The sequence below is a fragment of the Canis aureus genome, chromosome 13, assembly GCF_053574225.1.
Source record: "Canis aureus isolate CA01 chromosome 13, VMU_Caureus_v.1.0, whole genome shotgun sequence".
NCBI classification, from domain to species: domain Eukaryota; kingdom Metazoa; phylum Chordata; class Mammalia; order Carnivora; family Canidae; genus Canis; species Canis aureus.
In genome coordinates this window covers 47,608,827-47,633,463 of record NC_135623.1, presented here as the reverse complement: position 1 = coordinate 47,633,463, position 24,637 = coordinate 47,608,827, and the positions used below count along the sequence as shown (strand labels likewise).

The 24,637-nt window shown below is 35.2% G+C and overlaps 1 protein-coding gene across 7 annotated transcripts in view; it reads right to left on the bottom strand.

The window, feature by feature from the left end:
• The window catches only part of PARPBP (PARP1 binding protein), a 67,138-nt gene that overhangs the window by 11,073 nt on the left and 31,428 nt on the right, over positions 1 to 24,637 (bottom strand). For 5 of the 7 annotated variants that reach the window (XR_013350876.1, XM_077846100.1, XM_077846103.1 and 2 more), the window contains 6 exons: positions 23,934 to 24,101; positions 22,840 to 23,010; positions 20,149 to 20,303; positions 8,705 to 8,888; positions 6,957 to 7,135; positions 4,723 to 4,804 (listed from right to left, as the gene is read on the bottom strand). Coding sequence is in view for 6 of the 7 variants with exons in the window: in XM_077846100.1 (XP_077702226.1) it covers positions 4,723 to 4,804; positions 6,957 to 7,135; positions 8,705 to 8,888; positions 20,149 to 20,303; positions 22,840 to 23,010; positions 23,934 to 24,101 (939 nt within the window). In the remaining variant the exon portion in view is untranslated. Of the gene's footprint in view, positions 1 to 4,722; positions 4,805 to 6,956; positions 7,136 to 8,704; positions 8,889 to 20,148; positions 20,304 to 22,839; positions 23,011 to 23,933; positions 24,102 to 24,637 lie in introns of those variants that run through there. The other 2 variants (XM_077846101.1, XM_077846104.1) reach the window with 2 other exon arrangements.

The following is a 24,637-nucleotide window of genomic DNA, read 5'->3' as shown; positions in this document are numbered from 1 at the left end:
TGTCCAGTATATTTTATTTCATGCTGGATACTGTGTGTAAAGAAAGTGTAGAGGCTCCCGATGAAGAACCTTCTTCCACTAGACAAGGTTTCCCTTGTCTCTAGTAGGTAGACATAGCAAAGGGCTGATAACCTCAGTGCAGTCAGGGACTGGGCTGACCAAGAGCTCAATAACATGTGTCATAACTTACATCTGACTTCTGATTCTAATCTCTTCCTCAGGAATGTCCTTCCCTGGCTTTAAGTCAAGAACGTTGTGAATCTCTATCATCTCTGACCTAAAAGTCTGGGTGGGGGGAGGGAGGGTTCAGTTTGCCTTTCAGAGGTTTATACATTGTACTCTTTGGCCTCCCATCTTACTTCATTTCCAAATATGACAAATATGTGAAAGGAGACAGCCACATGTTGAACGTGGGTCCCACTCCTCAAGCAGAGCCTTGTCTTCTAGCTCGCTCAAGAGCACAGACAATATTAGTTTACCAAACAAGCTCTTCGGCCTCCCACTCAGCTTCAAAATCCAGAATATGTGCGCTAGGTAAAAATAACCATGCATTCAGGGCTCCTAAAGGTTCCAAACTGTTGCCAGCCCTCAAGATATCCACAGTCTTTGTTGGTCCCTCTTTCTACCAGTAGTTCCTTTATGTGGTCAAATATCAATCCTTGGCATGTATCTAAAACTGGCAAATAATCCTGGGGAAGAAAGAAGCTGATAATAAGGTGCTCACCTCAGAAGGACTTTACCCTCCTCAGATTTTTAGTTTACTTAAACCACTTTGCTTACATAGCTTTCCTATGTCTTTAAAATATATTCTCTCCCATTTATATGCTTTTCATTTTGTTATTGTAGCAGAAATTGTTTTCTGCCACCGTATCCTAGCTCCAAACAGAAGCCTCTAAGACCGTTAGTGATTTCTTGATTCTGTTCCCTCCTTATTTGAGAGCATTTTATTTTCTCCTCAGTTACATTTTGAAGGCCGCATACTTTGTTATTCCTCATTTTCAGTAGCCTGAGGAATGGTGGACACAGCAGAGGAGACAGTTTGAAAATGTTCTGGGTGCTACACTTTCTCGTAGGAGTTTATTATGCATTATATGTACTGTAAGAAGGTTTACTCCGTCTACTTAGCCACTATATCTCATTCAAATGGAAGGGGGTCATTTGGATCATTTCCCCAGTTCATCACGTGGCATTGGAGGCTTCATCTGTGTAAGTATATAAGTTCTAGCGTTCATTTTTCACATTTTAACCACATTACTCATTACTATCTAGTTGCCACTTTTTTATTATTATTATTATTATTATTCATGAGATACACACAGAGAGAGGCAGAGACACAAGCAGAGGGAGAAGCAGGCTCCCTGTGAGGAGCCCAATGCAGGACTGGATCTCAGGACCCCAGGATCATGATCTGAGCCGAAGGCAGATGCTCAACTGCTGAGCCAGCCACCCAGGCATCCCTCGTTGCCACTTCTACTATTTCTCTAATAAGGGGGGGAAGGAAAAAAAAGGAACACACGCACTTAGTTGGCCCCTCAGTTTGGGATATATTAGTGATAATTCTCACTAGTATAGTATCTGGGGACTGTGGCTATATTGTTATTAAGTCATATTGTGACTCTTCCCCCCAAAATCTTCAGATTCTTTCCTTGGCCTCATTTTTGAAGTTATTGTATCTAGTTGTATTATTCTTTATTGTTTGCTCTCGATGAATGCTTTTGCTAGTTACTATTTTATAGACATTGTAAGGAGAGAGAAATTCTATGAGTTAAGCTCAATCTAACATTTTAATTTGGATGTACCCAGAGTTTTCTAAGACTCTAAAAGTTCAACTTGGATATCTATTTAAGAATTTTCCAACACCATGAGCATTGGGCTGCCTGACTACTTATAAAGGTACCAATTATAGCCAGTCTATTTTCAAACCACCTAAACCCTAATTTTCACTGTCCTAGCTACTCTATGTTTTAAAGATCCAGCATTTTCCTGATCAGCTCACTTAAATTACTAAATCAGTTACTGCTGATTATCCTATGTATTATTGTATGTATATGGGCAAAAACATTAAACTCAGAATAAGGAAAACACCTGTACATGGGACTTTTCAGTTGTGCCTGATGCACAAAATACTGCTAAACCATGAAAGGAATACAATTAATTTACAGAGATATAAGGAGGTAAGTATCCTTAAAATAAAATCTTAAAATCTTTTAAGAAAGAGATATGAGGATACTTGTATAAACTGCTTGAAATGGGGGATGAGGGGGTGTTGGGATGTAACCATTCCCTAAAGGTTCCTATCTATCACAGTAGAATTTATTTGACCACCATGGACAAGTTTCCTAAATAAGCAATAGTAGGAAATAAAACTTGAGGACTTAAAATGAATATGGTTTCATAAGATTTTGTGATCAGAGGGGTGTTTATTTTTATTTATAAATGATAAACTAAAATCTAAGAAAAGTTCATTTGCCCCATATAATAATGACATGGATACTTCCAATCAATTATCATCTATGACATCAAAATTCTAAGTACCCTAATATTTTCTATTTTTGAAGTGCTCTTTGCAAGACACCATTTCAAATGTAAATCATGTATTCTTTCCATGATTAAAAAAGAACTATATGCCAAAAGAGCAAAAGTAACCAGACAATAAGACTTTGCTTTTATAAAGACCATTGTACAGTAAGATATAATCATAAACACCAATTCCTTCCTCTCTCCATTGCCATTTTGTGTCAGAGCTATGTAGACTAAGCCAGCTCCACTATTAAGTAAAGGTAGCAATGTAATTATAATTTCATTAGTATTTAACCATGGCTTTGCCCACATTTCATAGTAGTTATGAGATCTTGGACAAGGTGTTTTCTCAAGATTTTGGTCTCCACATCCATAAATGAGACAGCATTAGATAATATCTCCTCTACTTCCCAAAACTTTCTAAATTTGACTATACATTTTATTGTAATGAGCTGACTCTTACCAGTTCCTAAAAAAAATAAAATTGAAAAAACCCACCTTATTCTTAAAATAGATTTTTTTCATTTTGATTTAGTTAATTCTAACAAAATATCCCATTGATCTTTATTCTTTATTTAAATTCAATTAATTAACATATAGTGTTAGTTTCAGAGTAGAGTTCAGTGATCTATCACATCCAGTCCAGTGCTCATTATATCACATGCCCTCCTGAATGCCCATCACCCAGTTACCCCATCCTTCCAACTCTCTCTTCCCTCCAACAACCCTCAGTTTGTTTCCTATGGTTAAGTCTCTTATGGTTTGTCTCCCCTGATTTCATCACTTTATTTTTCCCTCCCTTCTTCTACAACCCTGTTTTATTTCTTAAATTCTACAGATGAGTGAAATCATTTGATAATTGTCTTTCTCTGAATGACTTATTTCCCTTAGCATAAAACTCTCTAGTTCAAACTATGGGAAGAGCCCAGATGTCCATTGACCAATGAATGGATAAAGAAGAGGTGGTATAAATACAATGGAGTATTACTCAGCCATCAAAAAAAATGAAATCTTGTCATTTGCGTTGACATGGGTAGAACTAAGGGGTATTATACCAATGATCTTTAAATGAAAATATTAAAGTTTGTAAGTATCCATAGCAGGGAAAAAAATTAAAGAATTTGTACATTACATTTCTGGTTCTAATAAAGTCGAAAGAATGGATTTTTTTCAAAAAGATCTTATGCCTTGACTGTAAGTGCTTATGTAATATAACAAAGGATTGACAAATTTTACTCATAGAAAAATTGTATAAAACTCCTTGACATATTCCACAGGTATTAAGTACTGACAACAAATAATAACCAAAAGAAAGATAAGACTTATTAATATAAATTGAATGGGTTTTGGGTATGAAACAGATAACTAAAAGTTCTGCGAATTGGGACTAACTTACCAAATGCGATATAAAAAGCATACAAATTAGAGTTCTTAAAGTTGTATCAAGATGAATAACTTTGATAATTTAAGGTAATTGTAAATTTTACATGAAAATTTTGAACAAATGAATGAATTCTTAACCATAGAAGAATATCTAGCACATAGCAGATGCTCAATAAATGTATGCCGAATGAGTTAAGACCAAATTTCTTTTTGAAAATAAGACCAAGAATAAAAAAGAAAAAGAAAAAAAGAAAAAAAAAGAAAAGAAGACCAAGAAAATTTTAAATACTTAAAAAAAAACACATTATTGGCTACTTACAGGAACAAATGTTTGAATGAGGGCAAACTTAGCTCAAATAAAATAAAGTTATAAAGAATAGCTCTAATCAATAAACAATCTGAAATGTTCTTGTCTTAATCTACAATGAATGATATTCTGCTATATGTCTTCAGACAGGAACAAAATGGAAATTATGTAGTCTTTCAAGAATCAGTTTAAAATGTGAGAAATGTAAGTGAGAACATCATATCTTCTTTACTTTTGCCTTCATTCACTGAACAATATGTATTGAACACTTAAAATAGCAAGTACTTAATTCTTTCCTTCATTTAGGTACAGCAGATTGAATAAACCAAAGACTAATCAGCCACGATTATATAAGAGTAAAGTTTCTATATGTCACTGCCATAACTCATTTTCCATTTAAGTCTTATGGCTCCAAGTACAATGTATATTTATAATATCCAGCTCAGCTTTCTATTTTTCTTCTACAAATAAAACCATTTTTATCATTTTTATGACAGTACATGAAACCGTACCTTAATTTTTTTCTCTTGCATTGACTTACAGATGCGTTCTCTTAGAGATTTCATTGATGAATTTTTCACTTGTATGGGAGATCTATGTCCAAAAAAAGCAAAAAACATATAAACAAAAGTAGCTTTTTAACTTGTTTTTGCCCCTCTCTTACCCAAAAGCAGTTATAAAATAAAAAGACAACTGAATCTAATTGTTTATAGCACTGTATAAAAGTGTCAGTACTACTAATGAGAGTTTTAAGTATTGATAATTTGCTAAGTTAATTGATTCAGTCACTACATATTTGGGTTTCTAATATACATATGGTACTGTACAAGATATTATAAAGGATAGAAAGTAGATTCATTCATTGCCCTGAATTCAGACTCCTGAAGCCTAAGGAAATAAGATATCCACACAACTAAAATTTAAAATAAAAAAGGACAAGTGCTGTAGCAGGGGAATTCAAGAGAAAAATACAGTTTAGAAATAGGACAGTCAAAGAAGGCACAATGGAGAAAGAAACACTGGAGCTTTGGAGCCAGACAAACCTGGATTCCTCAATAAATTCCTTTCTGGCTTAATAGAGCCAGAGTCATAACCTCTTTAACTCAAAAGACTATTATATAAGGATAAAGAATAGTCTATTCTAAGAAACACTAGTTTATAACCTTATATTGACTTATATTCATACACCACATTGTCCTTAATTTTATCATTCCAATGCAGACCACTAAAAATTCACCTTACCATGAATTGGCACTTGTTTGCATAATGACAACTGCAAATGTTAAGGTAACTGTAAACAATTAAAATATGTTTGGCCACATGGTTGAGAAAAATACTTCTTTAAAGTGGATGTAGGGATTGATTTTGTTTAATAAAATTCTATAAACACAAAATAACTTTCTCTAAGAAAACGGTAGAATTGAATCTGAGAGAAAATTTAATCATTTATGTTTTTATCTAAAAAGCAAACTTTGTTAAACAGAAGTAAAGTAAAAGAAAAACAACCAAGGTTCATTTTCTTTCCACTTTTTTCATAAATCATTGAAAGAATAAATTCTCATTGTTACGAAAATATTTGAACACTTTTAAGATAGAACATGGGAAAATTATATCACACTGAAATATAAAATAATAATCACTGAAAGCTGGTGAAGAAGATTTAAAATAAATTGGAGGACAACACTCAATGACAGGTCATTGCAAAGTTTCTCTTCAAAGAGAAAAGAAAAATAGAAGAGAGCAAACAAGTAGGATGATTTTGTAAAGTTTCTCCACAAGGTACTAAATACAATTTAAAATCGTTCTAAAACTTTACATTTTTCTACAAATGAACATTCATTAATGGACAACAATACCAACCTACTCAGTGTTTGACCTAGTTGTTGTTAAAACTGGAGTGTATCAATGTCTTGTCCAGAATATCAACACATTAATTTAGTCAAGTATTTTTCTTCATACGATGACGAACCGACATATGTCAACTCCCATGTAGTCTGGTATACATGCTCTCTCCTTTTTTTTTTTTAATTGGAGTTCGATTTGCCAACACATAGTATAACACCCAGTGCTCATCCCGTCAAGTGCCCCCCTCAGTGCCCATCACCCAGTCACCCCAACCCCCCGCCCACCTCCCCTTCTACCACCCCTTGTTCATTTCCCAGAGTTAGGAGTCTCTCATGCTCTGTCACCCTCACTGATATTTCCCACTGATTTTCTCTCCTTTCCCCTTTAATCCCTTTCATTATTTTTTATATTCCCCATCTCCTGTTCTTGTGCACAGCAGTACAATCTTTGGAGGACAGACCTTAGGTTTTGGGGTAAGACACTTGCTACTTGCTAACTGTACTGTCTTAGGCAAATTACTTAATCTCTGTCTCTCAAGTATCTAATTTTTTTGGATATCACTGAAAGATGTTGTACAAGGGCTGAGATAACATGAGTGAAAGCAGTTACCAAAGTTCTTGACATACACAGCAAAGAAATAAATATTTCCAAAGCAAAATACAAGCGCCAAAAAATAAAAACAAAAATACTTGCCATACTCTCATAAAATACTATATGTTTATAAAAACTTTCTCATATCCAAATGTTCAATCTCCTTTTAACTTGTTTTCTCTCGTCATACTTTTCTCTAGTTTCTAAGTTTCTTACCATAATATATTTCTTTTTAATCCAAGAGGTGTTTTTTCAAAAATTCCCTTTATAGACTAAATACTCACATACATATAACTTCTACATTACTTACCTAAAAAGTGTAAGAATAGAAATTCCATTATTATGAACTGTGTTTTCATCATCATATAAAAGCTCTGCTTTGTTTTTGGTAGGCATACTGGCTGCTTCTTCATCCAAAAGAACTAGTAAAGTTTTCACAGTATCTCTGCCACAGTATGCAGTCCCATGGTTTATGGCATAAGACTTTGGCTAGAACAATAAATACTATTAAGTAGAAGTTAACAATCAAAAAAAAAAAAAAGTTAACAATCACCAGAGTTGGGTGATCAGCCATTCTTTTTCATTTCTTGTGCCACTGGTCTCCTATTGTTTATGTTATAAAAAAAAAAAAAAAATCAATCATGGGAAATGGCTTTAAGGCACGTGATATTTCCCCCTCAAGTCATACTAAAATCAATCTTGTCACCTTCCCAAAGCATAAAAGAATATAGAAAATATAGAAAATAATAGCATAATAGCATCACAGAAAGATATTGGTTCTGGTCAAAATAACATCTGGCTTTAAGTCAGAAAATTTAGTAACTAGCTAGCTTGGTGACCTTAGCCTCAGGATTTAGCCTCCCTGTGTATTTTCTCTTTCTTATGCCAAAGAGAGTTGGGGTTCTGTTGATCTGAATACTAAACCAAATAGATGGCTGTAAAGATCTATTCAAATGCAAAAATTAAAAAAAATGAGTTGACATTCATTCATTCAGTAATCCACTGATAAACACATACCAAGTCCTAAGCACAGTGTTTGAAGTTTAGGCTACAGAGGTAAACACCACCACTTCAAGGAACCCATAGTCTCCTTAATAAAATAAGTGAGTAACCAACAGCTGCATTACAAAGTGCTAGTCACAGTAAGTGTTAACAAACATAAAACACATGGGGCAACAACACAGAATCTCCCCCATGTCCCATCTTCAAATACATCCAAAAACATGCATTGTTACAGAAAAACAATTAAAAATGGTTCCCAAAGACTGTGGATAGATAGATGAATAATAAAACATAAGCAAAAGTCTTTCTTCATACACAGATTATCACAGTCACACCTATGGAAGGGGGCTTTTGTTTCTTGAGTAATTAAACTGCAACAAATGGATTATCACACATACTCCCAAATTCTTTTCTACAGCTGAAAGATGGTAGCCAATTTCTCCTGTAATACTAACACTGTACAATGATTGAGTACCTATGTTAAAAAAAAAAGAAAAAAAAAACAAGAAAGAGGTAAACATTCTGGGATATATAGTTAAAAGATTACTAAGCATAGGAAAAATTCCTCATTTTGCAGGAGGCTGGTAATAGAGATAGAAACCAACAGATCATAAAGATGAAATAATTATACTTAAGAAAAATAAACTGAATAGAAACCATTTCTATTGCTGTTCTACACAGTACCTAATACAGGGATCAGAACCAGAGAAACCCAGCTCTTATTTTATATTTGAATAGATGGCAAAATAATGGTCCCATAAGAATAATTACTGAAAAACACTGTAAAACACTTTAACATCCACTAAGAATTATAAACTAGTGCTACAAGGGATACTGAAGATTATCCAAAACCCCACTTTAACAAATAGAATTTGGCCCAAAGATGTTATGATTTACTCAAGTCGATAATCCTATTGAGAAACATAAATTTCCAATATCTCATAACACAGGAAAAACATTCTTCTGGCTTAAGTAGCAATAGTAAACCATTTCTATAATAAGTAGAAGTGACAATGTTTTGTATAGAAGGATAATGAAAAATAAAAAGTTCATTACCCGGGCAGGACTGATGTCAGTAGTACTAACAGCTACATCTCCTTGTTGAGAATTGATAATATTTTTAATCCTCAAATCCAAATCCTGAGCAACTTCCTCTACTGCTTTACAAAAAGGATCCCTGCTGTTCTGGCCTTTAATCAGCTGCATCTTTATCACTGAGAGTATCCGACCCCCTGCAATGCTGAAGATAGAAATAAGATCACCTTTATAATAGTATTAGAAATGACACGATGCGTATGAGCTTGAAAATAAACTTCTCAAAGTTAATCAACACTTTTAAAAAAATATGACTTTGATCTTATAAATCAAACTAACACATTTAAGAAAAGAATGAGAACTATGAGCAAGAAAATTAAGGTTTTTCTTAAAGCAAGTCATTTCAACAAAGTTACTTCTTCCCTGATTTGAAAGCTGAAGGGAAATATTTTAGTTATATATAATAACAGTTTCAAGTGCAGTGCAGCCATATACACATAATATACTTAAAATATGTACGTTTAGATACAAGGTAACAGAAACACTATCTTTCAGTGAATACCTAGAATCCTACATTACTTAAATCTTAAAATCAATTGAGTAAGTTTTATTATTCTCAAATCACAGATGAGAAAATTGAGTCTCAAAAAGGTTAAACAGCTTGTCCAAGAACACAAGAGTGTTCTGGATTAGGAAGGAGGTCGTGAGGACTGACCTGAAACAGGACATTGCATTCTGATAAGAGAATTGTTATTGTGTGCAAGGGGGAAGTTAAGGCTAGTTAATATTGATCTAAAGCAAACCAAAGACTGGACCAACTATGTTCAATAGACAAGTGTTTTTAAAAACCTGAAATCAATTATTTCTTTATACTAAGCCTGAACCTGAAATGAATTTAGGTTGCAGTTCCTGCTCTAGAAGGCTGACCTAAAAAAATGTAAGAAATATATAGGAAGAAGGAGTTTGATCTATTACAAGGAAGAAATTAGAGGTGCCCAACACTAGGAGAGGACTTTTTTTTTTTTTTTTTTTTTTTTTTAAGTCAGGAGATCTCTCTCCCTAAAGGTATCCCTGGAAAGGCGGCATGGTGCTGAAGAAGAAGGTGGTATGTCCTGGCTATAAAGGCAGCTGCCTGAGCACAGAATAACAGATCCCATCTCCCACATCCTGCTTCCCACCTCTGCCTTCTACCTTGGGTATGTTATTTAACTTTTCTGTGACTTTTATGGCAGCATAAAGGAAATTATGAATTAAAGTTTTTATCCAGACTGCCTAATTGCCAGGTTTTATGTTTTGGGGAAGAAGCCAGGTTTCATAACAAACACTGGAAATATGATTGTTTACATTCAAATAGCTGTTCCAAATAGAGAAAGCAAGATAGAGAAGAAAACTGCAGAGACACTTAATGGTCGATTAGACTAGTGTCTCCCACATTTGGCTGATTATCAGAATCATATTCAGCATTTGTTTAAAATATCAACTCCAGCTCACACCCTGTTGAATCACAAACTGCTTAGAAGGATACAAAACAGTTGCATTGTTTTGAAAGTACTACAGGTGATTCTGACAACTACATAAGCTTGGGAAACATTTCATTTAAAAATAAAGGAAGAAACGAAAAGAGAAAAGAAAAGAGCTCCCTGAGAAAGGAACAATATTTACTAATCTTTATACTACCAGTTTATATTTGGCACACAGAAGAAATGATACGTTTGTTGAGTAAATGACCATTATCACACACAACAATCAAAAATGTTTAATAGTAAGACATAAGATATATATTTTTTACTATTATTGTTATTTTTGATACAAAAGTACTTATGGACTTTCCACTTACACTATGGCAGACTAAATAAATACTCTGGGGGAATATCTTACTGAATTTGGCAGGAACAGGGGGAAATCTCTAAGTACCACTTAATCTCTCCCCAAAAAAGGAAAAAACAAGAGCTAGAGTGGAAAGTTGGGAGCTGTTAAATGGGAGGCAAGCAGAATAAATGGTTTTTCCTGAAGACAAAAATCTCTGGTAGCACTTTGATCAAGACACAAAGCCCTGGGTGGAAGAAGGCAATCAGAGAATTTCAACCTGAACTAGTTGAAGGGGAAGGATTAGTATGACTTTATTAGATTTTTTTTTATGTATTTTATATTCTTGAAGCTCTTTTTCTTTTTTTAAGTTTTCTATTTGGTGACAGCATAGGAATACAATGGCTTGTTTATTGACCTTGTGTCCAGCAACACTGTTAAACACTATTATTAATATTAATAATTTGTCTCTAAATTCCTGGAGTTTTCTACATCTACAATCCTATTATCATCAAATAGAACTTTATTTCTTCCCTTTTTTTTTATTTCTTCCTTTTAACTGTTAAATCTCCTTTTTCTTTTCCTTGCCTTACTACACTGAATTGAATATCTGATAGTACACTAAAAAAGAAATGATAAGAGCAAGAACTCTTATCTTGTCCTAAATCCTAAAAAGGATGCTAAAACATTTTACCATTAAGTAGGGTTTTATAGAAACCCTTTATCAGGCTAAAGCCCTTACTCTCAGTTCATTTCACAGAGTGGGTAGCCCTGTCGAGTGGGTATGTTCCAATAGACTCCTCACCTTAGGCAGTCCCTGGGCTTTGTCTTTGCACTCTCAGACTCTAGAGGCTGTAAGAATAGATCTTCCGAATTGCTAAATACTCTCAAAATAAAAGCTCACTTCCCTTCTAGACTCCCCTCTCCGGCTGTCTTCCCTCCCCTAGTTTTCGGCTTATATTTTCATTACATATGCCTAATCATCAATGCATTGAAGAAGTATTTTTAAAATATGCTATCCAGCATTACTAACAATTTTCAGTGGAAGGGTCAACCGGGACCTAGTCTGCCATAAATGTGTAATCAGAAGTCTGAGTAAACTCTAAGAACTGTTATATATATATATATATAGGCACTTTCTTTTTCAGTGTTTTCCCTTGATTTTCAATCAAAAGCACAGAAAGTAATTGGATGAAATGAAGCCAAAATGAAAACACAACACACTATGTGCATTCTCTGGGAAGTAATCTAATGGAAGAGTTTTGGAAAAGATTCAAAAGGATAATAAAATATGAAAGAGTGTTTTAATGTCAATTACAAGAACAAAAAAAAATGCTTTCAACAGTATTAGGTTAAAGTCACCTTTCCCTCCTTTTCTCACTCTTTCTATAAGAACAAATACACTAAAATATTAAAGATGATATAATACCCTGAGTTATATTAGGAAAAAATTTATAAGATTTGTGTTTCAGATATTATGAAGCTCAACATTTTGACCTCGGCAAAATACCTCAAACACCAGTGCTACGACCAGTCCATTGTTATACATTCTCTCCTAAGAGCCAAATATCTGCACAGCAACATGGTGGCATAATCCAGACTCTTGCTTCTAGAGACTGGCATCTCTGAAGTTTTAACTCAAATAACACCAGGACATTTGTGTTAGGCACTGGGATACAATGAACAACATATTTTCTCTTTAAGAGGTCACAACTGATCATGTTAGAAAGTGAGATACGGAGGGAGTCTGAGTGGGTGGGTAAGGGAAAAAGGAGTTATTCAGGAAGGCAACCCAGAAGATACATTATGAGTACTCTGGACAAATATTAATAGAAGAATTTAAGTGAAAAAGAGGTAAATTGCAGTTCTTTACAAACAAATGTGTCACATTAGGGCCCTAGGGCAGAAAAAGGGAAAAGAAAAACACAAATCCACAGGCTTGTATTAATACCTAGTGACTGAGACAGACCAATAAGCAATAATACAAACAGATTGGTAATACTTCACTGTAATTACTGAATATCTTTACTATATGGGTTGGCTTTCCCCTACCATATTCAAGAATTAGATAACTACTTGCTAAAACATATCTGTAAAAACTAAGTATGCGGGTGCCTGGATGGCTCAGTGGGTTAAGCATCTTCCTTTGGCTCAGGTCATGATCTCTAGGTCATAGGATGGAGCCCTCCCTGCTCAGCAGGGAGTCTGCTTCTCTCTCTCCCTGCCCTTCCCCACCACTTGTTCTCTATCTCTCTCAAGTAAATAAATAAAACCTTTAAATAAATTTTTAAAAATTAAAATTAAGTATGCTTAAAAGTACTCCATAAGATATATCAAAATGCTTCTAGAATATTTTTAAATGAGAAAAAAATGTAACAATATTTTGGACTGGATAATTTCAACTAGATTTAACATTCTATAAATGTATTATATTTAGTCCAATAAATATTCAAGTTGCTATTATAAACTTGAAATACATAATCTTAAATAGTTGAACAACAGAGAACTACTTTATGTAACAAGAAACCCTTAATTTAAGATTTTTCAGGAAAGTATAGTATGCATTTTATGGTGGCACCTACTGGCAAAATGTAGAAATACAACCAAATTACAGCTAATATGGCCTGATGAAAAGTTGGCAGTGGAGAGGGAAGTGTGAGACTCAGTTCTTCTTTCATTTCTTCCCTGTCTATTCCCCATCCTCCTTTTGATTCAACAATTATTGTGATTCCCTACTACATCTATCCTATTATACTCAGTTATAAGAATTAAACACATTTTTATCTTTAAGTTTTAGGGTTGAGAGACAGAGGCTAGAACAAGACACAGGCAGGAGTTAGAGCCTATAGAATTTCTATATCATATTGAGATTTTTGTAAGTCTTATCCTGAACCTAACATGAAATCATTGAAGGATTTTAATTACGAGAGTAATACCTGCTGTTTTAGAGCGACCACTGGCAGCAGTAAGGACAACAGGATGGGGTAACTCAAAATTGGAGGCAGAAAAAACAACTCAGAGAGAAGTGAAGAAGTTCAGGCAAGAAAGGTTAAAAGTTTGAAAACAGATTTTCCATTTAAAAAAAACAAATAAGGTAGGAATAGAGATGAGAAGAATATCAAAAATGTTAAGAAGAATTGATGGATCCTGGTGTCTGAAGGGAAAGAGAAAGGAGAAATAGGAGTTTAGGATATATTTCAGATTTCTGGTTAGGCAGCTGTAGGAAGACAAGCTTCGTCAAACGGGGCACTTCAGGAGGAGAAGTGGTATTCAGGAAAAGACAAAGATTTAGTTTGGAACATCTTAAGTTTTAGTTGCCCTTGAGGTCACAACATATAGTTAAAGATATATTTTTGAAATTCAGCAAAGAGGTTTGAAATATGAAATCTCAGAAGTACAGGGAAAAGAGTTCTAAGAAAGAAAACCATCAAATTTGAAGACTCAAAAGAGACCAAAAAAGTCCACACCAACTAGATCACAAGTGATCTTTCGCAGAACAGCTTCAATAGAGTGGAAAAGTGAATTACCGTGAGTCAGTTAAGTACAGACAAGTAAATAAATACTGAGTGTCTACTCCTCCAGACACTGTGCTAGGACTAGGGAATATTAGTGCAGAAAACCAATAAAACCCTCATAGACTTTATAGCCTGGGGAGAAATACATATTAAACAATTAGAAATCAATGCCCAGAAGTGAGTGGCATTTCTATACACTAACAATGAGACTGAAGAAAGAGAAATTAAGGAGTCAATCCCATTTACAATTGCACCCAAAAGCATAAGATACCTAGGAATAAACCTAACCAAAGAGGAAAAGGATCTATACCCTAAAAACTACAGAACACTCCTGAAAAAAATTGAGGAAGACACAAAGAGATGGAAAAATATTCCATGCTCATGGAATGGAAGAATTAATATTGTGAAAATGTCAATGTTACCCAGGGCAATTTACACATTTAATGCAATCCCTATCAAAATACCACGGACTTTCTTCAGAGAGTTGGAACGAATTATTTTAAGATTTTTGTAGAATCAGAAAAGACACCGAATAGCCAGGGGAATTTTAAAAAAGAAAACCATAACTGGGGGCATCACAATGCCAGATTTCAGGTTGTACTACAAAGCTGTGGTCATCAAGACAGTGTGGTACAGGCACAAAAACAGACACATAGATCAATGGAACAGAATAGAGAATCCAGAAGTGGACCCTCAACTTTATGGTTAACTAATATTCGACAAAGGAGGAAAGACTATCCACTGGAAAAAAGACAGTCTCTTCAATAAGTGGTGCTGGGAAAACTGGACATCCACATGCAGAAGAATGAAACTAGACCACTCTCTTTCACCATACACAAAGATAAACTCAAGATGGATGAAAGATCTAATGTGAGACAAGATTCCATCCAAATCCTAGAGGACAACACAGGCAACACCCTTTTTGAACTCAGCCACAGTAACTTCTTGCAAGATACATCCACGAAGGTAAAAGAAACAAAAGCAAAAATGAACTATTGGGACTTCATCAAGATACAAAGCTTCTGCACAGCAAAAGATACAGTCAACAAAACTAAAAGACAACCTACAGAATGGGAGAAGATATTTGCAAATGACATATCAGATAAAGGGCTAGTATCCAAGATCTATAAAGAACTTATTAAACTCAACACCAAAGAAACAAACAATCCAATCGTGAAATGGGCAAAAGACATGAACAGAAATCTCACAGAGGAAGACATAGACATGGCCAACAAGCACATGAGAAAATGCTCTGCATCACCTGCCATCAGGGGAATACAAATCAAAACCACAATGAGATACCACCTCACACCAGTGAGAATGGGGAAAATTAACAAGGCAGGAAACCACAAATGTTGGAGAGGATGCAGAGAAAAGGGAACCCTCCTGCACTGTTGGTGGAAATGTGAAATGGTGCAGCCACTCTGGAAAACTGTGTGGAGGTTCCTCAAAGAGTTAAAAATAGATCTGCCCTATGACCCAGCAATTGCACTGCTGGGGATTTACCCCAAAGATACAGATGGAATGAAACGCCGAGACACCTTCACCCCGATGTTTCTAGCAGTAATGTCCACAATAGCCAAACTGTGGAAGGAGCCTCAGTGTCCATCGAAAAATGAATGGATAAAGAAGATGTGGTCTATGTATACAATGGAATATTACTCAGCCATTAGAAACGACAAATAACCACCATTTGCTTCGACGTGGATGGAACTGGAGGGTATTATGCTGAGTGAAATAAGTCAATTGGAGAAGGACAAACATTATATGGTCTCATTCATTTGGGGAATATAAAAAATAATGAAAGGGAATAAAGGGGAAAGGAGAAAAAATGAGTCAGAAATATCAGGGAGGGAGACAGAACATGAGAGACTCCTAACTCTGGGAAACGAACTAGGGGTGGTGGAAGGGCAGGTGGGCGGGGGGTGGGGGTGACTGGGTGATGGGCACTGGGGGGGGCACTTGATGGGATGAGCACTGGGTGTTATTCTGTATGTTGGCAAATTGAACACTAATAAAAAATAAATTTATTTAAAAAATAAATAAATAAACAATTAGAAATTGGGAAATGGAATAAAGAATAGCATTTTTTTCAAGAATCGCAGCTATAAAAGGAAGAAGGAATTGACAAAACCAGAGAAATTGGTTTGTTTTATTTTCTTACAGTTTTTATAGACTATGGCAAAAGTACTAGTAGACATTGAAATCATAAGAGAAAATGAATAAGTAATGAAACAATGCCCCAATAGGTTAGCCATATTTTCCCCACTGTAGGAAATGTCCTCCTTACCCCCATCTGGGCTTCATTTCACACCCATTCTCCATGTTTGCCTGACTCCTTCAAGTTCATACTTTTTTTTTTTTCTAAAATTTTTTTTTTAAAGATTTTATTTATTTAGTCATGAGAAACAGAGAGGAGAGAGAGACAGAGACACAGACAGAGGGAGAAGTAGGCTCCATGCAGGGAGCCTGACGTGGGACTCGATCCCAGGTCTCCAGGATCATGCCCTGGGCTGAAGGCGGTGCTAAACCGATGAACCACCCGGGCTGCCCTCAAGTTCATACTTTAGGATGAAGCTGAACTTTAACAACCACCCAGGTAAGCATTCCTGACACTTTTATCCCTGCTCCCAAGAACTAGGTCAATGGTCCTTTCCTCTGTACATCCTTCTATTGTTATATAAATAGGATATATGTTTCTAGCTTTTAATAACTTTTAAAAAATGAAATGAATATATACTTAATATATACAAAATCACCATAAAGGTGATATAAAGGGAAAAAAAGAAAGATCAGAAAGGGAGACAGAACATAAAGACTCCTAACTCTGGGAAATGAACTAGGGGTGGTGGAAGGGGAGGAGGGCAGGGGGTGGGGGTGAATGGGTGACGAGCACTGAGGGGGGCATTTGATGGGATGAGCACTGGGTGTTATTCTGTATGTTGGTAAATTGAACACCAATAAAAAATAAATTTATTAAAAAAAAAGGAAAAGAAAGATTGCTCAAGTGGACTCTTTAGACACCCATATGAACATATTCACTATTTAGATACCTACTTCTTCAGTGTCTTCCCTAGAACATAGAGTAATTTCTTACTCTGACAAGACAAGATATCCAAAATAATTCACTGATAAATTAAAGAATTTAAGTCTATTCTCTCATCCTAAATGCCTCTAAAATGTACTTCTATCCTGTAGATAATTTATCCCTACCAGAAATTCCTCCAAAGGGAATGTAATTATAACAAACTATATTGGATTGAATATAAGCATTTTTATCTGCTCCCTCCTAAAATTGCACTAAAAATGAGAAAGAGGCAAGTGTTTTAAATCCACAAAGAAAGAGAATGTTAGAGACGACAATCACAAATGACAGCAGAGACATATAATGAAAGCATGGAAAAATGAAAAGCAGATGGACATGTGGTAGCTGACTACTCAGAACAGAAAAAGCTAAAATATAAGCAACTACTAAAAGAGACACCAGTAAGAAGCAACCCCAGAAATTCTCAGAAATTGATTTCAATACTGACGGCTACAATAAAGATAGGGTTGCAAATAAGAGACTCTATTGGTTAAGAGTCTACATCAGAAACACTCAGACACCTAAATCTCCTCTCCTATGCTGAGCAGTCAGGCCAGTGCAATTCTCTCCCCTCAGCATAAAAAGCAAGATTACTCTAGAGAAACTAAGCCAGATCAGCTCTGGACCTCAAGGCAACAGGGACTGAAGACAGAGTGACTGAGTAAAAGTCTACATACTGAACTGAGAGAGACTCAGCATCAACCCCCACCTGACCTCAAATTCCAGAATGCTACTAGCTAGGCTAACAGCTTTTCGAAAGAGACTGAAGGATGTCATTCTGGACATTCTAGGGTAATTCCCAAAGCAAAGATCTGTAGTTACCAACATTTGGAGAATCCCAAACAAAAGAGCCAAATGGCTACCATACTATAATGAAATCCATTGTATAGATCTACTAATCAGCTTTCCATTGTCTCATTCTTAAATATGATGAAAGAACTGTTCAGAATCATCACACATTTTAGAAATACCTCTAACATGAAAGAGGGCAAAACAAATGAAAACATTCAACTTAGATAAAACAAAGACCATCCAAGGAAGCAGATAATCTTAAAAAATAAATATAATAATCTTAGACATGAAATGATACAAGACCATAAACAATCGAATGTGAGAAAATGATAAAGATACTGGCTTCCTATTTTTTCTCAGAAAGCCATGTGAGATGATGAGATGAGCACTGGGTATTATGGTTTGTGTTGGCAAATCGAATTTAAATAAAATATTTTACTCATATGGCTTTCTCTTTTTTTGTCTTTTGTTTTTTATTTTAAAAAATAAGAGATTTACCAATTAAAAATAAAGTTGAGATCCAAAAAACAAGGCAGAGCCAAAGAAATTCACAAAGTAATGAAGCTTCCTAGTTACCACTGTGGAACAGGCTTAACAAGCAAAAGTCTACACTGAATGAGGAATATAGAGGACTCTCCAGAAGGAATGTCCTAAAGGGCAAAAGCCAGAACTGATCCATAATCTAACTATAAGAATATGAATAGTTTTGTTGAAAAACTCAATAAAGAATCGATGATAAATATATAGGAACTAAAGCAAAAGAAAAAAGTAGATGATTATTAACTCTAGGAAAGAAACACAAAAATTTGTACAAGAAAGGAAGTATAGTGACAGCACATCACAAAGCTTAGGTATAGGCAGTATTTACAAGATCCGTAATAATATAAATTCTGAGGTATAATTTAATCTGAATTTGTGGTATAACTATATTAGAAAGATGAAAGAAGAGAAGTTGTGTGTGTGCAACAGGAGGCAGACAAGGGGGTGCCAGGAAGGTGTGAGTAAGTGGCAAATTACCATCTTCCAGAGTAGAAGTTAATAAGGTCTTGAATGGAAAAAAAAATCAACAAACAGATGCATAAAAATTTCATCTAAATGAAAACAAATACAAAAAAATTTAAAGTCAATCTGTGAAGGACTTTTTCATTATTTGACTTTAACAAAATATACTTATATTTGCTTTGCTAAAAGTATATTTTCTAAAAGTATATTTTTTAAAGTTATCGGCTATCTCAGAAGAATTAGCCAGCCAATACCTTACTTGAAAGTTCAGAAGATGACACTGATACTGCCTATAAAACATATTCAAAACTCTCTTCCAAATTTACTTTGTTATAATGGATATCCATAAAGACAGGATGCAACTGAGAAGAAAATCCAGAAAACAAATTCTTAGGATCTTAAAATGAAAAGAAGTTTCATGAAATAAGACGCAGTGATTAAGAGAATGGGTTCCAAGGTCAGAACTGAGTTCAGATACCAGCTCTGCTACTTAATAACATTATGTGACTGAGGTACATTACTTAGTCCCTGTGTTTCAGTTTCTTTCTCTCTAAACTGGGTACTTACATAGTATCTATACTGTAAGGTTATTGTAATGATCAAATGATAATCCCCATAAAGAGCCTGACACCTAAAAAGTGTTCAGTAAGTACTAGCTGTTTTTATTAGTACTTGCCAAAGCATACCAACCAAAGTGACAGTGATCTACCATATTGCTGAAATATACAACCCACTTCTGCCCCCCTCAAAAATTAATACCAAAATTACTAATCATCCAATATGCATATATTATAAATGGGACTCTATCTGATAAGGAATCTCTTACTTCCAGTATCATATAAAAACAAATTCCAGATGAATCAGAGATTTACACCCAGGAAAAGTAACAAGAAATAGAATAAAGATTTCATCATCTTTGTCAATTCCCTTAGTCATTCTTGGTATAGGTTTCCTTTAGCGCTAAAATAGAAATTTTAAGGAAATTATCTATTCAGTCATGTCCAGTCCTCAAAAATCTTTCTTCCAGAAAAAGACAAACAGTACATGCCACTTGACTTTGGCAAAAATTTAGAATCAAAGATAGGCAGAAATTTAGTGGGGAAGGTCATGAGATTATAATTAACTCATCTGGATATTTTGTTTCTTTTCCCTACTGTTGATGCTTGGTCATTTCAATAGCTCATATATTCAAATCTACATCTGATTCAGTAAAGTTTTAAAGACATACTTATAACACACATTTGTAATTTATGAAAGGTCATTACCTTGGATTTGGTATTTCTCCAAGAATCTCATCTAATTTGTCAATGAAGTTAATGAAATTAGACAGTCCTTTTACATGTGCCCTTAAAGGATCAGATGGCGATGGTGCATATCCCTTCCCTCCAAGCTCTAGTGTTCTAATAAATGATGTGGCCACCTGTGAATTACAATAAATGATTTAGTTATGTTTAATGATTTAGTAAGTTAAAAATAAAACTTTATGAAGCTGGGTACATTTATACTATTTCTAGAGATGCAGGTAAAGTAGCACTTTTTATGATTCATGTCACTTTGATTTGGAAGCAAATAATAAAGAAACAGAGGCCATGCAACATTCATGCCAGCAAGGGTGATGGTAAGGCAAGTAGAATCTGAGGAGCCAAGTTAGGTGACAAGCTAAAAGCATAAGAATATATTCATAAGAGTATGTCAGTAATTATAAAATATTAGTGTATGAATATATTCTTTTATAGATTGAAATTTCTGGAATTTTTATATGAAACAAAGGGGTTTTTCAGTGTCAACTGTGTTGATTTATTCAAGGTTGGGCAATTAATACAACTCTTCCAAGCTTTATCTTCTTTATTTATGAACTAAATATTTAGACTAAATAATCACAAAACCCTATCTAACTTTCACATTTTAGGATTATTTGATCATGTGTAGTTCAAAAGGCCTTGCCTTTACAAAAATAAAAATACATATATGGTAGCTACACTTAAGAGCATCTCCATTAAAGATGAAATGTTCTAAAGTGTATCTTAAAACAAATTCCATAAAATTTCAGTAATTTAGAAGAAAGTTCCATAGTTAAATAACTCAGGAAACAACAGATTAAGTAACAAGGTTAATTTAAGCAGATATCAGAGCTTTTGATATACAAACATGCATTACATATATCCAATAAAGGTAGACACTCTTTCCAAACTGTTTGCCCTTGGAAACATTTATTCAAGGAGCATTTAACAGGGACTTTTGTCTTTGGAAATATTTATTAAAGGAGAATTTAACAGAGATACAACTCTGTAGAACACATGTAGGAAAATACTGCTTCAGAGAAATTCTCACTTGTCAAATTGAATAATATGGTAATAAATAAAAATACCATAGATTTTCAAATACAAAGGAAGAACAGCTATTCACAATCTAAAAGTTGTTTTATCGGGGATCCCTGGGTGGCGCAGTGGTTTAGCGCCTGCCTTTGGCCCAGGGCGCGATCCTGGAGACCCGGGATTGAATCCCACGTCAGGCTCCCGGTGCATGGAGCCTGCTTCTCCCTCTGCCTATGTCTCTGCCTCTCTCTCTCTCTCTGTGTGACTATCATAAATAAATGGAAAAAAAAATTAAAAGTTGTTTTATCAAAGTTAAAAGAATTCTAGACCACTCTCTTGTACCATACACAAAGATAAACTCAAAATGGATGAAAGATCTAATGTGAGACAAGATTCCATCCAAATCCTAGAGGACAACACAGGCAACACCCTTTTAGAACTCAGCCACAGTAACTTCTTGCAAGATACATCCACAAAGGCAAAAGAAACAAAAGCAAAAATGAACTACTGGGACTTCATCAAGATAAGAAGCTTTTGCACAGCAAAGGATACAGTCAACAAAACTAAAAGACAACCTACAGAATGGGAGAAGATATTTGCAAATGACATATCAGATAAAGGGCTAGTTTCCAAGATCTATAAAGAACTTATTAAACTCAACACCAAAGAAACAAACAATCCAATCGTGAAATGGGCAAAAGACATGAACAGAAATCTCACAGAGGAAGACATAGACATAGCCAACAAGCACATGAGAAAATGCTCTGCATCACTTGCCATCAGGGGAATACAAATCAAAACCACAATGAGATACCACCTCACACCAGTGAGAATGGGGAAAATTAACAAGGCAGGAAACAACAAATGTTGGAGAGTATGCGGAGAAAAGGGAACCCTCCTGCACTGTTGGTGGGAATGTGAACTGGTGCAGCCACTCTGGAAAACTGTGTGTAGGTTCCTCAAAGAGTTAAAAAATAGATCTGCCCTATGACCCAGCAATTGCACTGCTGGGGATTTACCCCAAAGATACACATGGAATGAAACGCCGGGACACCTTCACCCTGATGTTTCTAGCAGCAATGTCCACAATAGCCAAACTGTGGAAGGAGCCTCGGTGTCCATCGAAAGATGAATGGATAAAGAACCTGTGGTTTATGTATACAATGGAATATTATTCAGCCATTAGAAATGACAAATAACCACCATTTGCTTCGACGTGGATGGAACTGGAGAGTATTATGCTGAGTGAAAATAGTCAATCGGAGAAGGACAAACATTATATGGTCTTATTCATTTGGGGAATATAAATAATAGTGAAAGGGAATAAAGGGGAAGGGAGAAGAAATGGGTAGGAAATATCATAAAGGGAGACAGAACATGGAAGACTCCTAACTCTGGGAAATGAACTAGGGGTGGTAGAAGGTGAGGAGGGCAGGGGGTAGGGGTGACTGGATGGCGGGCACTGAGGGGGGCACTTGACAGGATGAGAGCTGGGTGTTATTCTGTATGTTGGCAAATTGAACAGCAATAAAAAAATAAATTTATTATTTTTTTAAAAAAGAATTCTATATGAAGGTACTTGTATCCACTGTCATAAGAATCTTTAATTTAAAACATCCTGAAAATTTAACATGTCCATACCAAAAAGATAGACATCTTTTTCTCTTGAGCAGCATGTTTCAAATCAGTGAAGGCTTCTCTTCCAAGTCCTCTATCAGGAATATTGAGAATATGAGCCAGAGCCAGGTCATTCTTCAAATTCACCAGCAGATTTAAATATGAGTAGATAATTTTTCTTGCTAATAACTGCACCTGTAAGACAAAATATTATTTTCTCTATTGAAGTTATTTTAAGTCAATAATCTTTTTTCTATGCAGTAAAAATAGTATGACCATTCAATAACAATATCTCACTCAATTCTTTGGGAAAAGAAAACTGCCATACAACAAAAGTTTGAGTTGGACAATTAATATATTCTTGCTCATGAAACCAGTGTGCTAGTAAGTATTAATGAGCAAATAACTATCATAATTGTTGAAAAACGCCTTTTAGAAAATGTTATAAAGGATAAAGTCCAAGGTCTGCATTTCTGATGAGGCTGGATCTCATTGCCTTGCACATATTTGTCACTAAATAACAAGGAATAATGAAGCCCCCTAAAGCTTAGGGAACGAACCAACTGGCATTATTTGGTCCTGTACCTATATAGGGCTAGATACAAAGGCTGAAGTTAAATAGTTAAATTTGGGGAGAATTATTAGATACTGACTTTGACAATACCAAATAACCAAGTAAGTATTACAATGAAGAGATTCAAGCAAATGTTAAGAAAATAATAACAAGTAGTTGATGTTGACATTAACTACTAAAACAGAGTTACAGATTGTTCAAGTACAATATAAATAATATTTGTGAGAATTTAATATGGGCATCCGTTGTTTCTTCTTTTTTTAAAAAAAAATATTTTATTTATTTTTTCACGAGAGACACACAGAGAGAGGCAGAGACACAGGCAGAGGGAGAAGCAGGCTCCCTGCAGGGAGCTCCATGTGGGACTCAATCACAGGATCCCGGGATCACACCCTGAGCCAAAGGCAGATGCTCAACCACTGAGCCACCCAGGTATCCCAGGCATCAGTTCTTTCAAATATACTGTACTTGTCTTTTATAGTCAAGTCAAGCAGTTTATAAACCAGGGCATTCAATGATCTTATTCCTAAAATTATCTACTTACAGGGACGCCTGGGAGGCTCAGCAGTTGAGCATCTGCCTTCTCCTCAGGGCGTGATCCTGGGGTCCTGGGATCAAGTCCCACATCGGGCCTACTGCATTGAGCCTGCTTCTCTCTCTGCTTATGTCTCTGCCTCTCTTTCCCTCTGTGTCTCTCCTGAATAAATAAAATCTAAAAAAAAAAAAAAAAAATTTATCTACTTACACCTATTTTAGGCCTTGCAACTTTTAGTACTGGGAAAGTACCTGTTAACTCCCACAGTAACTATAAACTATTAGGTAAAATTTTAAAAACAAAAAACATAAAGACCCGGGAAAGAACACAAAAAGCAGACCCACACCAGGGAAGAATTTAATTTTAAAAGAACTGCAACAAGAAGCATTAAGAATAACAAATTTGTGGTTATTCAAGGCCCTAAGGGATGCCTTGGTGGCTCAGCAGTTGAGCATCTGCCCTCAGCTCAGGTCGTGATCCCGGGGTCTGGGGATGGAGTCCCATATCCGGCCCCTCGCAGGGAGCCTGCTTCACCTTCTGTCTATGTCTCTGCCTCTCTCTCTGTGTCTCTCATGAATAAATAAAATACTAAATAAAAAAGGCCCTAAACTTCCTGTAATAGTGGAGAAGTGAGTGATCGCATAAACCTCACAGATAATAAAAACAAAAGAGTAAGTAAGTAATTTTAAATATTATTTAAAGGTACTGGAAAG